The 14,224-nt window shown below is 43.6% G+C and overlaps 1 protein-coding gene across 5 annotated transcripts; it reads right to left on the bottom strand.

Moving 5' to 3' along the window:
- Positions 1 to 2,578: 2,578 nt before the first annotated feature.
- Positions 2,579 to 13,439, bottom strand: LOC144720662 (E3 ubiquitin-protein ligase TRIM62-like). 5 transcript variants are annotated; one of them, XM_078597591.1, is made up of 9 exons: positions 13,391 to 13,439; positions 11,499 to 11,779; positions 10,834 to 10,892; positions 9,938 to 10,076; positions 8,787 to 8,882; positions 7,716 to 7,949; positions 6,496 to 6,518; positions 4,984 to 5,108; positions 2,579 to 3,781 (listed from the first exon to the last, which is right to left on the bottom strand). In XM_078597591.1, the coding sequence occupies exons 2-9, from the start codon at positions 11,760 to 11,762 to the stop codon at positions 3,252 to 3,254; spliced, it is 1,470 nt and encodes a 489-aa protein (XP_078453717.1). In that variant the 5' UTR covers positions 11,763 to 11,779; positions 13,391 to 13,439; the 3' UTR covers positions 2,579 to 3,251. The 5 variants fall into 5 exon arrangements, with proteins under 5 accessions (XP_078453717.1, XP_078453714.1, XP_078453713.1 ...); XM_078597588.1 differs by lacking the exon at positions 13,391 to 13,439 and adding an exon at positions 13,027 to 13,112; XM_078597587.1 differs by lacking the exon at positions 13,391 to 13,439 and adding an exon at positions 13,027 to 13,087 and having other exon boundaries at positions 11,499 to 11,782.
- Between the last annotated feature and the right edge of the window lie 785 nt (positions 13,440 to 14,224).

Below are 14,224 nucleotides of genomic sequence, written 5' to 3'. Positions count from 1 at the left end.
TCGAATCTCCGTTGGGGTGGTGATTAATACCTCCCCTACGTTTTTTTTTGACAGTTGCTAATTTCAGGTCAAAAGTCCCTAAGCCTCAAGCAGCTAACAATTAAGAGCATGATCAAAGTTGAAATCGATACGATTTGACACGTTTATTAAACGGAGCAAGGTTACAAGCGTTTAGGAAAGACGACGATGGGAGATCATTCTTAAGTGGAGCAGAGTGTGAGGGAGGAAGCAGAAAGCGTAGTGTTATCCACCTCCAGTGTGGTGAGTGATTGAGTAGGAATGTGTAAGTCGGTGTGTTGGCGTGACCTGCAGTGTTGAACACCGCATGACTGAGATGAAACATACTCTTTGGTTCTTTTGGTAAAGTCACGTACTGTAGGTAGAAAATTTAAATAAAACGAAAAATTATTTTTCACGACGTTTCGATCGCAACACAAGCGGCCGTCCTCAGGTGGAAAAAATAATCAAAGCAGTGGAACTGCTTGGATTATTTTTTGCTGAACCAGTGGAACTGCTGATTCAGCAGTTGTTCAATGAGCGCTGGTTCAGCAGTTCAACTGCTGGAAAATTTGTTTCCGCCTGAGGACGACCGCTTGTGTTGCGATCGAAACGTCGTGATATATTATTTGTATGGATTCCAGCTTCAAATCAAGATTGAGATGAAACAGTCCGACAGACTGAGTCTTTAAGGGGTGTGGAGGAATCAATGAGATTGAGCCGCGTCTCATTTAAGCACAGGGAATCAAGTGAATGATCGATATAAGGTCGTCAACAAGTGTGGCCTTATTGTTCAAGGAGCGCACATTGACTAGTGCATTAACCGCGGAGGTATAAGTTGTGTCACCAGCACACGGGTCAGGTTTGTGATGGGTGGGCATCAAGGGCCGCAGGTGAAACAGGGTTGGCACCACGGGATCAGAGTTTGAGGCATCGCCGACAGGCAGAACGATGAAGCCTGCTGAAGCCGGAACCACGACGCATATCGGGCGGACTCCGACGGATTCCAAGTGAATGGCCGTACAAGCTGAAGTTCTTGAATCCGGGTGAACGTTCGTGACATGTGGTTTAAGAGAGCGAGACCGGAGACAGTAATCATGGCGATCTTGACGAGATTGATGCTCAATTGAAAGATAGTTAATTCTGGTAGGAACCTCTGGTTACACCAGCCCACAGGGGAGTCTTCTGTCCGTCCGTCGTGCAGGGAGGGGCTGGGTAGGGAGGGGCTGGGTGGGGGGTGGGGCTGGGTGGGGAGGGGCTGGTCACCCCGTGGTGCCCTTATACAACTCAACGTTTAACCTACTCACGCCGGCTTGTGCCTGCCCTCACAGTCGGGCATATTTGCGGAAAACACCACGCCGCCGTTGACCCTGGCCATTGACCGAGCAACCCAACGTTCCTACCAGCTCCCTCCGCAGGAATGTGTTGCTACATCGATGGAAGTACCACGGCGATACACAATGGACAATCGTGACGCCGAGATATGTCGGTACAAGAGGGCAAAAAGGGGAAGGTCCTAGGGAAAGTGGGGCAGGAAACAACAATAGCTGCTGTGTAGCCTTGTTGGCCAATTCCCCCGCGGCATGCTCCGGTTTGTTTGATCCCCATGGGGCATTGCTGCAGTTTATGCAAGCAACGAGTTCCTCCATTGATTTTGTAATTAGAGGCGACTTGAGCAGCAGGTGACTAATACATTACTGTCGAGTGCAATAGTAAAGCAGAACCACAATTGACTGCATCGGTGGGTGCTGGGCTGTTGTTTGCAGTACCTCTCGGCGCCGTGCCAGCTCGCTGCCTGTGTTGAACCCTTGTTGACTCCATGGCTGGGCCACCCTGTGGGCCCTCTTAACTCGCCGTTCAGCTCGGAAACAAATGTCAAACGATGTGCTGTTTAGGCCTGACGCCTACATTGAACAACGATTGGCACGTTAATGGTAATGTAACTCAGCAAGTCATTCAGGCACATTATTGTATTTACATTTAGCTTTTTTTAAAGATGACCCCTCTTTTCAGGAAGGGCTGGTACTTGCTTGTTTTTATATTCGAAGTGAGAGGATAAAGCAACGAACCGTTTCCTCACAATAAATATATCTGCATTGCCTAACAATCTAAAAACCTACGAGACCTGTAAAAATACAACTGATTGAAAAATGTGATTTAAAAAGAGCAGATATAAATGAAAACTACAAATAGAATCAAATAATAAAGCAACCTGCAGGTATTAGTAAAATGTAAGAGTAAAATGTATGTATATATTTTTTCATGGCTGCACTGCTTTCTGTAAGGATGGCTTTTCTCGTCATTTACAGAGCTAACAGACTTGTTTTGATTTTGACAGACAAAAGAGGAACAGCCTCACTTTCACTGTTCCCATTTCGTCTCACTTTTGCAAGAATGTCCTCGCGGCATAGTTCCCACACCACCCTGATTCACAGCGGAGTGGACCAGCAGACGCGAGTGTTTTAACGAGTTATTAGAATTCTAGAAAATATGTAAGAATAAGGTAAGGCAAGAACTACATCAATGCGAGTCTATATAATTTCAATACTATCTTCTCACGATAAAAACATCATCCCCTCAGTATATGTAAATGTATTTTATCCAAATTGTATTATTATGGTGCTCTCTGTTTCGCGTCAAAAGAAAAAGTGTCCATTCACAACTCAATCCACAGCACAGAACTGTCAAGATCCCTCAAAGTGACTTATTTTCCACACTAAAGGCCACACTTTACCACGCACCATGATTGTCGAACTACTTTATGGTGTAGTGCTATGCAGCAGAATTTTTTTTATTGCATAACACGTGAAGATTTTATTTTATTGGATACATATGCATAAGCACATACACATACATCAACCGAAAAGAATGAATAGAACACCATTTTTCCCACTAATTATAATAAAATCCTGCTTGTACAGTACCTTTCACGGAAATTAATCCCAAGACAAGAAAAATACAGTAATTAAAACTCCAAAAAACTAATAAGGATAAAACACGTCTATAGTGTGCATCTCGGTATCACTGCTGCTGGTCAGTCGGTTACATTTATTCAAATTATTATTTGATGATGATCTGAGACAGGAAGACCACAATGTGCTTCTTAATGAACTGCCGATGGGTTTTTCAAAATGCACAAATGCCAAGGGTGTATTACACGTTTTTCGTGTGTTGTTTGAACAACGGTTTCTCAGCCCGCACAATTTTTTTGTCCCGGTATGCTCCCACACAATGAGAGATGTGACTCCTTTCCATCAGGGCAGCCCGTGTATTGTCAATTGCCCAGCACCCACATACAGCCCGGGATGGAGTGGTTGAACGAATTTGTAGGAAAACAAGTGCAGTCGATCCATGGTGTCTGTGTTGTAAAATGATAGCAGCCCCGACTCCCAGTCCAGGTAAACCCCGATTCTCCTCAGATGACTGCGGACTGCTATCTTATAGAAAATGTCCCCGTGCGCGGCAATGTAATTCACTCCCCTTCTCCCCACAACCCAAGAGCTCTTTGAGCCTCCCAGTGCATTATCCTGCCAGTGGCCCTTGCGAGGAATCGTTTCATACGCAACACCGACGAAGAAAAAATCTGAGCCTCCAACATCCACCTCCCAGTAGTGTCGCCCAGAAGAGAACGCCTGTGAGCACAGCACCTGCAACCAGCAATCGAAGCGACTGGGGTGCGCGGCATAGCGTTGGGAATCTATCACCCGCTTAGCCGTGCGGAGGTCAGCCGAGAGCTTGAGGTGTGAGTGGGCAGTGCTTGAGTTCAGTGTCGGACCGCGTCCATCTGCAAACGATAGTTGCAAGCTACTTAGTTTTTGTTTGCTTTTTATCCCCAATTGTATTAGTAGACATCTTTATTCAAACGCAGGGAACTAGCCTGGCAAGGAGTGTTCATCATATATCTATAAATAAATTTTTTAAGTCACGGAGCTTACATTTCCAAAGGGAAATGAAAAACCGAATGAAAGTTGATGGATTATTGGTGTATTTATTGGTGACCAAGCGGACATCATCAGCTCAATACACCAGGGAGAACCCAGTTTAATTATGAGTGGCTGAAACCTAGATTTGAACTCAGCTCTGTGGTGCATGCTCAGTACGCCGACCTCTGAGCTACCCAGCCACTGGAGGTTTAAGTGATCATACATACTTGCCGAGCACAGGCTAAAACGCTTACAACACGGGAGCAAGATGACTCCAAACGTGTCGATGAAGCCAGTCCTCCATACGCATGTTTCCACTTTGTGTATGTCTATTAATCTGGCAGACGTAGATTGCTCTCGGAACTGTATAATTGCATTACAACTCAAGACATCAAAGGCATTTAAGTGACACCTACAGCCACTGGAAATGCCACACTGCACCACTGTGTTAAACAAAGAACTGATTCTTTAATCAAATCGCGACTCTGAATCGGGACTATTCACCGCAACACATGGTTGTGGAATCGTTACAAGTCTATCTGATCATTGCTTAATCATATGCTTCAGATGCCCAATTTTATCACAACTGCATGGCCATACCCACTTAGTCCAACTGCACTAAAACAAATGCTCATTGGGAGGTGGGCAGATAGGTCAAGCGTTAGAGCTGTGAGCTGGCACTACTGAGATGCTGGATGAAACAGCATGGGCAGCCATCTGTGATGAAACCAGGATCTCAGGTCTAGTGAGTTGTTAGCCATAGACTGATCACAATTGACTGCACAAAAAGACTCACATTTTTTCAACCCACTGAATGTGGATTATTGTTTTCTATGCGATGCACACTCTTACAGGTCACGTAAGGTGTGCTACTTGTGTTAATGAACAGGCCTGTTAAACTAACCTCTAATAGCATTTTCTGACAGGGTGATGTACCGCTCGCTGCAGAATGAGAAATTAAAATGTATTTGTCTCATGACATGATGCCAAAAGCACAATTATGTAATGGAGAAAAGTACCCACATCTCATTTTACATAGTCAATAACTTAGTGCGTCACTTACACCCAGTGGTCAGGAAAGACCTAAGTCTTTTGTTAATTACGTCTTCCAGTGAGCGGAACTTGCTGTTGTCTTGCTGCATCGGTGCTGGAGGGACAGGGGTCTCACTTTTTTGGTCAATGTAAATTCTGAAATAGGAGTGCAATGAGAAACAAATACTTCAGCTGGATGATAAAACTAGAACATAAAATAACATACCAGTCAATTTCACAGTCTGTTTACTGCATAATAATGTGTTTTACGGTACCATTTGTTTCGACCGTTTGGGTCTCACCAGTAGGCAGGCTTGCTGAAAAATACTGTTGGTATACCAGATGTTTTGATAAGGGCACTCCTTGTAAATGACGGTGCCCGGTTAGTGCAACCCTGTAAACTTTAATCTTGAAGGCCAATAAGGCCAGAAACTGATTTTTCCTGTGATAAACGGAACAGAGGTGGCTTTATTTACTTATTTTTCAAAGGTATGTGGACTCTCTACGCTTGGTTGCTGAAGGTTACTCTGTAGACTGCAGGCTTGCAAAGGTGTGGTTTGTGTACGCAAGTATATCTCTCATAAAGGAATGTGTGGGGAGTGATTTCTGTTGGTCTTCCTTTATGTGCGGCTTGTTGCCATATGCAATAACAATTTCACGAGGTAGAAATGTAAGAGGTTTTTACTGGACATTGTCTGGACTGGTCGGTTGCATTATTATATGGTATGAAAGTGTAGGCTAATGTGTCGAATCGTCTGTCGGCAATGGCATTTGGGCGGGAGCATGCATTAGTGTACACGTGAGCTTGGATAGAGGGCAGTGGAGTACATGTTTGGGCATTTTCTACGGTAAAAGTTGGAATAAAAATATCCTCTGGTGTATGTAATAGTCAATGAACCAGATTGTGGACAGATTGCATAGGTGGGTGTCTGGACTAATAAGCAGGTTAGATTTTAAGGTAATGCTATTGGGGTTATGGTTTTGGCTGGTGTATTTCTGCATGTATCGTCTTGTGCATTCATGCATTGTATAGGTTAATACTGTACAATGGTGTACTTTGGCTAAGGAATTGGCGAATTACTGAAGGCACAAGACCTTGGTATTGATGGGTGAATTAATTTGTGGGTGCAGTGTATGATCCCTGCAAGAGGTAAGGTCTGAATATTTGTTATTTATTTAACTGAAGTATTTCGTAGTGAGCTTTGTAATTTTCTTGGCTCTAGCATCACCATTTCAAAAAGCACCAAAAACTGTGTTTATTAAAAATATAATTCACATTATTTGGATATTGTACTTTTCAAAACCTCCAGGCACAACATTTGTAGGTCTATGTTGAAAATGGAAAGAAAAAAACTTGAGGACTCAAAACATTTTCGCTCTCATATTTTTGTAGTTCTCAATGAAATGTGTCAAAATGTGAGCTTTATATACTTCCATAACATCATTCGAATGTATATATGTCACTGACTGGCTGTCTACAATTACAGTACTGCATATAACATATACACTTATAAAATGGCAATACCATGATACAGCCACTTACCTAATTTCATTGTGGAATGAGTTCTAAGAAAATCAAACAATCAGATTTAATTATTATTGTACATGTAAAAATAAACAATAAATAATCATATTGCATGATTAACATTCCAGTACCTATCTTTAGAAATATTATATTTGCATGGATTCATCGATTCATTCAAATTGATTTTTAGGCTCACAATACATGTGTAGGACTCGAGAAAACACGCGTCACGCGTTGGGTTGTGATACGGACACGCGGCGGACAGTGAGGGCAAACGGGGACACAGGGAGCAGGGCGCCATACTGTTGTGATTGTGCCAATTAAGGTGGTAAGATAATTAAGGGAGGCCTGCAGGTGTTCGGGGGTAATCGAGTACGCAGGCCGGTGATTGGACGAGAGGGATGGGTGTCGGGAATTGGTGCCTCGATGATTGCAATAACAACATCAAGTGAGGCTGGGGGCTGGGGGCGAATGGAGGAGCGGGGGATGATCTAATTGATTGGGGCAAATTGGTTCGGGGATAAAGGCAAAGAGCGTGGGGAGAAACGGGAGTTGGTTGGTGCCTGGGACAAGAGACAGAGGGAGAGACGGAGCAGCAGACAAGAGAGTATAGTATACGGTAGCAGTAGACAAGAGAGTATAGTATAAGGTAGCAGTGGACAGAGGGAGATAGTGTACGGTAGCAGTGGACAAAGAGAAGACAGAGTATGGTAGTAGCAGATAAAGAGAATACAGTATAGGATAGCAGCGGAGTAACGGACCTTGGTGGAGAAGCCACGACGGAGTGAGACGGCAGGGAGAACAAAGAGCGACCGAGCTGGAGAGAGAGCAGAGAGGGAGGTCGCTGGAGGAGAGGAGCAGAGGGAGAGCGAGCGAAGCCAGCGGAGCGAGAGAATGGAGGGACATTGAGTGATGTTGATGGGGAGTTGTGCGTTGGAGAGAATGGAGGGACATTGTGTGATGCCGACGGAGGATATGTGAACTACACGCGTTTAATAAAGAACCGAGAAAGACAAAGAAGCTGTCGCGTCAGTACGAGTCCTACACATGCATCAAATAATGCATGGAAGAAAACAATCACTTGCAGTTCATATGTAAGTGAATCATTGAAATCCACTTCAGCCACTAAGCATTTTACAGACGACACATTGGTACAAAATTTGTGTATTCACGAATTGCAGAATGACCCCAATCCATTTGATTATTTTGGAAAGTGTAAGCACAATTGTCTGTTTCACCTGCAAGAAGTCGAGTGGGTCCTTCACAAACAACAGCTCCTTCAGCTTCTGTTTGGACTGTTGGAGTGCTTGGAGCTCTCTCTCAAAGGAATTTATGTTGTTCTGAATTTTGGAGAGTAGCAATGCGCCGTTGTCTTCCAGTTGCTGAAGGGCTGCCCTTTCTTCCTCGTCCAAAAGTTTTCTTTGCCACGTGTACTTACTCGAGATCTTAGCCTTGTTATTTTTTGTGGATTCCTGCATAAAGAAAGTGGAGCAAATCTACTCATCCTAACTCACAGTAATACATTCAATAATGCCTCATTCCCACATTTGTCTCTGCACGTAAAAAAGCAAGTGTTTTTTTTACACAACTCACAAAATATGCCTAAGCAATATGGGTCTAACGAGGTAACAATTAACATTTCTTCTTAACCTATCGATACATGCATTGTTATGGTGTTTTATAAGAATCAGTGTTTTCAAGTTGCTTATGTTGTATTTAATGGGTTTGTGTGACCCTGCAGCTGCTTCAGGCCACTACATTCACCATAATATTCAATCATTTATAGATTCTCGAATAAAATCGCGACCCTGCATCACATCATTTCATTAACTCACTTGGGTAGGAGGGGTATGGGGAAGTGCGGGATGAATCGTTACATCTACACAAAGCATGTACCTTGAAATTTGAGCATGATATCAATGGCTAAAGTGATTGTGACCAGCTGATACCATCTGCCCCCTTATACAATTCACTGGCTCTGGTAGATTGTGAATTTTAGGGTTTGTTTGGATAAAAAAAACATTTACATATCAATTCAGGCCCACTCATTAGAGGCTACCACACATCCCTAAGGGGAAATGTAATCACATGCGGCATATGTGGCTACTGATAACAACTACTTTTATCAATATTAACAATGATGGTAGTTTTGAGAGTGGTGGTGGTATTGAGGGTGTTAGTGTTTTGGAAAATGTTTGTGGAACACCCGTATGCAGAGTAACGTTTGGGATATATCTTACCGTACGTTTTATTTTCGAAGTCACAGCTATCATCTCACTCAAAAAAGAGCTCAGACTACAACACGGTACCTGCACATCCCTGTAGGTTTCTCTCAACACGTAAAGTTGAGATGCTGCCTCTTTTTCCTTCTTCATCATGGAGGTTATATTCTCTTTCAGTGTCTCCTGTTAAGGCAGTTATCAATAAATGCAAGGCATGGATGGCAGTGCATTGAGTGAACTGCTAGTGCATTAAGGCACAATGATACAATAAATATGCTAAATGCAGTCACAGTAATCGTCATATAACATTTTTATTGTGCCATCATCGTGAAAATGTATATCAGAACAACAACCATTTTTGTGTGGTATTCCAGTTTCCCCTCAACATCCCAATATGGGACCCTCCAGAAAATGTGAAACGAAAATTGAGACTCCGTGGAGCTTTTATGGGTAAATAAAGGGGATTTTAATTTCAATGCATGTTTTAAAGGTGTAATTTCTTCTATGTTCGAATGGTCATTCACCATTAAAATTTGCGTATGTGAGATGCACTACATGATGCCGATTGTTACCTTGGCAACGAAGCAGCCTTGAGTGCATTAAACTCATCTCCTATTGGCTGTTGGCTGTGTATAAACACTTTAGGTACCATAAGGGAAACCTACAGATGATCATTCTGATTAATTTGAGTTCCCACATGTAACAAGTTGATGGTCTCAGCCCAGTCACAATGACTGCACATAAACGAATCCATTACATACAAGAAAAATGTCCACTTAGTTTAGCAAAATTCCAGATCTGAGAATTAAAAATATCATTCTGACTCTAGATTTGAAGCTTTCGTGACTGCAAGGATTCATACTCAAATGTTTTTTGGTAAAGTCACGTAGGTAAAAAAGACGAATAATAATAAAAATAATAATGAATGAAAATAACTCATTTATTATTATTTTATTGTTATTTATATATATTTCCTCCGTGACTTTACCGAAAAAACCTAAGAGTATCAATCTGACTGTTGTGCAATGAACACTTCTCCGTAGCAATGCATGTGGGAAAGTGCAGCATCCCCTGGTGTGTGCATAAACAAATACAATTCAGGGTCTTTAAAAACTAATTCATGGCCCTTTCTCGAACACAAGGTGATGTACTGCTCTGCAAGAGTCGTCTGATGCCATGACGGAGGAATCGCAATTGGAATGCAATTTGTAACGAGACCAAAACCACGCAAAAGGCACCTTTCTCGCCTCTTGCTCCCGTTCCAACGTGATGACGTTGTGGCTTCTGTGGTCTCCCTCCACGGTGCAGGCTGTACAGATAAGCGCATGGTCCAGAGTGCAAAACATCCGGACGGGCTTTCCGTGCTTCTCGCACCGCCTGAATGAATTCATCGACGCTTTAATCAGTCCACTGCTCATTCAAATCCCACGTGATGCATTCATAATGGTTAGAGACATGTACAAAGCACGTGGATACCGCTCCAGCCATACAGGCTGTTGGAATTTGTTTTTATTAAGCGAGAACCCGCGAAGGCCGGAATTTTGCACAAGGTGAGGCTGTGGCCAGCGTCACGCCCAGCCAGCTTGCTCTCCCCAGTGCTGACGCTTACACACTGCGCTTAAGGCTGAGTCGACATAGTGGAGGATCAGGGTCAGTTCAGATATTTGCCACCGATGCTGACGGTGGCCGGAAATCGAACGCGGGGTCATTGCAGTGTGCTGACCACCACTCCACGTATACACACACCGTACACAAAATACTGGTCACCTATTAAGGCCAGGATAGCGCATGAGTGGGTGGGGTGGCCTGCACCACGCACAACTGCATCTTGTCTCCCCAAATGTTTATTGTTTTTTTACACTACACCAGGAACTGATTTAAGGTTGGGCTGACCTCGCGGAGGTTCAGACAGGGTAGATACTGATACAACCAATTGTTGTAACCATTGCAGGGAATTCAAGATCGGGTTTGTAGCATTGTGCATTGAACACTCAGGCTCCAGGGTCATGGCGCATCGATTATTGAGTGTAGGTTACGGAAGGTGCATGCCCTAGTGCTATGTGTCAGTCAAGCCAGTACTGCTTTGGGCTGGTTTGGCCCAGTAATATGCCTGTGGAAATGAGGTATACAGCACCTGCACTTTCCATGCTTTCCGAGTGATTCGATCGTGCCTGAGTCAACGACACTCGGGCTCTGTGGATTTGAACAACAAAATCAGACATTGCTCAACGGATGCATTTTGCAAAACAACCCCTGAATACCTCGGCTAGTTGCCTTTTTTGTCTCCCACAATGCTACCGGCATCGTGTCACGAGTCTATTAGGAACTCTTGCAGAGACCCACGGGCGGAACATTTCAGAAGTACTTCTGAAATGCCTTGAAGTGATCTTCATATTTCTTACCCACACAGTAGAGGGGACATTCCCACGCAAGAAAAAAAGCCAGATTCATTCCACAGACTCAAATTCAAATGCAAGTACCATGCAGTAGTATATCTCACGACAGCGGTGCTATTATAACCATCTAGCGGCACCTCGCAGCCAAACATCTCCAGCGCCAGGTATCCACAGCTGGTCGCCGATCAAACGACTTACCAGGCTCATCACTGCTTAGCGTCTGAGGTCTAATGAGGTCCGTTGCATTCTTACGTGATTTGGTTGGAGGCATACATATATAAAACATCGATGCTTACACACGCGATTCGATGCATATATCGCAAATGCTGAGAGTTTGTATGATGCGATGGACTCGATGCCACGTTGCAACACCCCTAGTAGTGAGCAAGCTGGTTAACATCACCTTATCATCACCGTTCGCCAGTGCCGCCGCAGCCTGGCCACTCAATGTCTCCACCAGGCTGGCTAGCGCCACATTCTTGCTCAGGTGGGGCAACTGCACGTACGGAGCTCTGCACTGTGGGCAGGTGAAGAGCTCCGCCGATTTACACGCGTCCTCCAGGCACTGGAGGCAGAACGAGTGTCCACAGCTCAGCGTGGTCGGGCAGTCGAAGAGGTCGAGGCAGATGGAGCAAGTGAGGTCGTTTTCCACTGCCGCGTTGGCCATGGCTGCTGCTGCTGCTGCTGCTGTCACGTAAATAGACGGAGAGGCGAATTCGACGCACACAGAAACTGACGAGACCCAAAGCGAACCTGGGACTGCTGGAACTGGTAATATTTTCGAGGAGCTACGTACCGCAACAGACAAAACCATACGAGTTCCAGTTGGGCTTTACGCCAGCGCCAAAGAACAATGCCAGTAAGAATTGAGACAACTGATACAATATCACGTGATTAAGCGATTTTTGTTCACGATTACATTTGTTTTTAAATCAGGTAAGGCCCACTGAGCTATATAACTATTTCAAAAGTGACCATGGCCACACATGGTAGCTGAAAAGAAGAGTCTTATCATCATGTGGACATTTATAGCAGCCAAAGACTCAAAAGGCACGTTTTCTAAATGTGGAGGAAAACACTTGGAGGACCTGGAGAAAAATCAACGCCACCACGGGGAGAAAGAGAGAAATCAACGCCACCACGGGGAGAAAGAGAGAACACACAGACTCCAAATATACAGCAGTGGTCATGGTCAGGATTGAACCCACGACGTCCTGTATGCTATGCCAGGAGAGGAAGTTAACATCTCGCCACCATGACATCCCCATGCTTATCGCGACATCTTTTTTTGTTCCACATAATTGTTGTGTTAGCAATTTTTTTGTGCTCTTCTGTACTGCCAGCACGAATATATCACTCAACGTTTATCCGCTCAACATAAGCCTGAGATATGCATACGCTTTTATAACTTTATTTAGTTGCTATTTAATACATATTTTATCAGGGAAGGAAATAACAATAAACACGAGCAATAATAAGTACACTGCAATAGATATTCAGCGAAACGGACAATGCGATTATCGTGGATATCGTATCCTACGATATCGCGTAATATCGCCACGTCGTGGCAACTCGAGCGAACATGCACATACCCACTGCTGGTACAGCGCTGCAGTTCCTCTGAATTGTCACGTATTGTTTTTCTTTGTGTGTGTGTTGTGTGTGTGCTATATGTGTGTTCTATGTGCGCGATATGTGTCTATGCACGTGTGTTCTGTGTGTTGCATGCATGCGTGGTACACGTGCGTGCTATGTGAATGTGCGTTATATATGCAGTTATTTATACAGTATATGCATGAGTGATATATTTATATATGTGTTATATATATGCATATATATGTGCCATGTTATATGTATCTGTGTGCGCTCTATTGTACCTCCAATTAGCACGGTTGGCTGCGTACGGTGCGAAAGAAGTTCAACCTACAAACCTGTGTTGGTGCAGAGAAAATAGTGCGTAGTCCACTGCAGACTCATAAAACAATTCGTGCTGTATATATGGGTGTGTAGTGTACTCTAATTGGTCAGAATCTGGCACCCACCCACACTGGTAACACCAAATTCCATCGATTCTGCGGTGCATGCAGCTGCAACGATTTCCATACATTTCAGAACCGATTGTTTAACATTGTGGTGAATGCAGCTGCCGTTATAGACGCTACAGTACAGTATTTAGACTATAAATTACCAACAAACATTCTCACACGTGATTCGATGCATCTACTGCGAGCTTAACAAGAGATATAAATGCACCATTAACACCCAGTAAAATCCATACCTGTGGGTAACACTTACCGTGGGGGGTTTTGCCCCCGCCAAATTGCGGTTGTGATGGTGGAGGGTGGCGGGAGGAATGAGTTCCAGCCCTGGTGCGATTTGATGCGGGGGTGGGGGGGGGGTACAATTCCTCTGGCTCCGCTTTCTTTTTTTTCATCCCATATTTAAATAAAAAAATAACTGTTCAACAGGAAACATTTGTACAATGAGATTCTCATCGTGCACCATGGTGTGAAGTTCAGTCTGCAACTATTATTTACTCTATCTCTCTGGCTCCGTGTACTATGAAGAAGGGTGATTGCCCAAAACGTCGCCAATTGTTTATTTTGTCCTTGTAATGCAGTGCTATTGAAGAAAGAGTTTTACGTTATTATTTGAGCTTGTACAATACTGGAGGGTCCCTTTTACTTTAAATTATAACATACCAGTTTTTGTTAATCAATTGTACACGTACAATGCAATCGATGATTTATATCTCAGAAATTAAAACAGTTTGCATGATATGGTCTCTGAAAAACTGTTTTTTTATCATGACAAATAGACCACATTTCTCGTCGAAATGGATTTGTGCCATCTACTAGTAATCACACAGCACGGGTTTTCTGTTATATTTGTGTTTATTTATGTGGAACTCGGTGTTTATGGGCTCCCGGTTTGACCATGTGCAGGGCTGGTGTAACCCGTATGCTCCCAACTTCATGCACATGACATACGAGGAAACGATTAAGGTTGCTGTTCTTCTTATTATTCTTTCTCACGTTGTCGTGTTTTCGTTTTATTTCCTGCCTAAAACCGTCATTACAAATAACCGCAATGTTTCAATCGTGCTGGTTTCTTGCCGTTACTGATACA

Source organism: Lampetra planeri, chromosome 9, assembly GCF_965212315.1.
Source record: "Lampetra planeri chromosome 9, kcLamPlan1.2.h2, whole genome shotgun sequence".
NCBI classification, from domain to species: Eukaryota; Metazoa; Chordata; class Hyperoartia; order Petromyzontiformes; family Petromyzontidae; genus Lampetra; species Lampetra planeri.
This window is presented reverse-complemented; position numbering and strand designations above follow the sequence as displayed.

Bases quoted from the DNA above. Each gene is read 5' to 3' on its own strand.
- LOC144720662 (XM_078597587.1), bottom strand. From the start codon at position 13,072: ATGAGTCTGCAGTGGACTACGCACTATTTTCTCTGCACCAACACAG. The intron at 7,950-8,786 runs GTACCGTGTTGT...TTCTTTATGCAG, and splicing joins AAACCTACAGGGATGTGCAG to GAATCCACAAAAAATAACAA. The intron at 5,109-6,495 runs GTAAGTGGCTGT...CTCCTATTTCAG, and splicing joins TCATTCCACAATGAAATTAG to AATTTACATTGACCAAAAAA.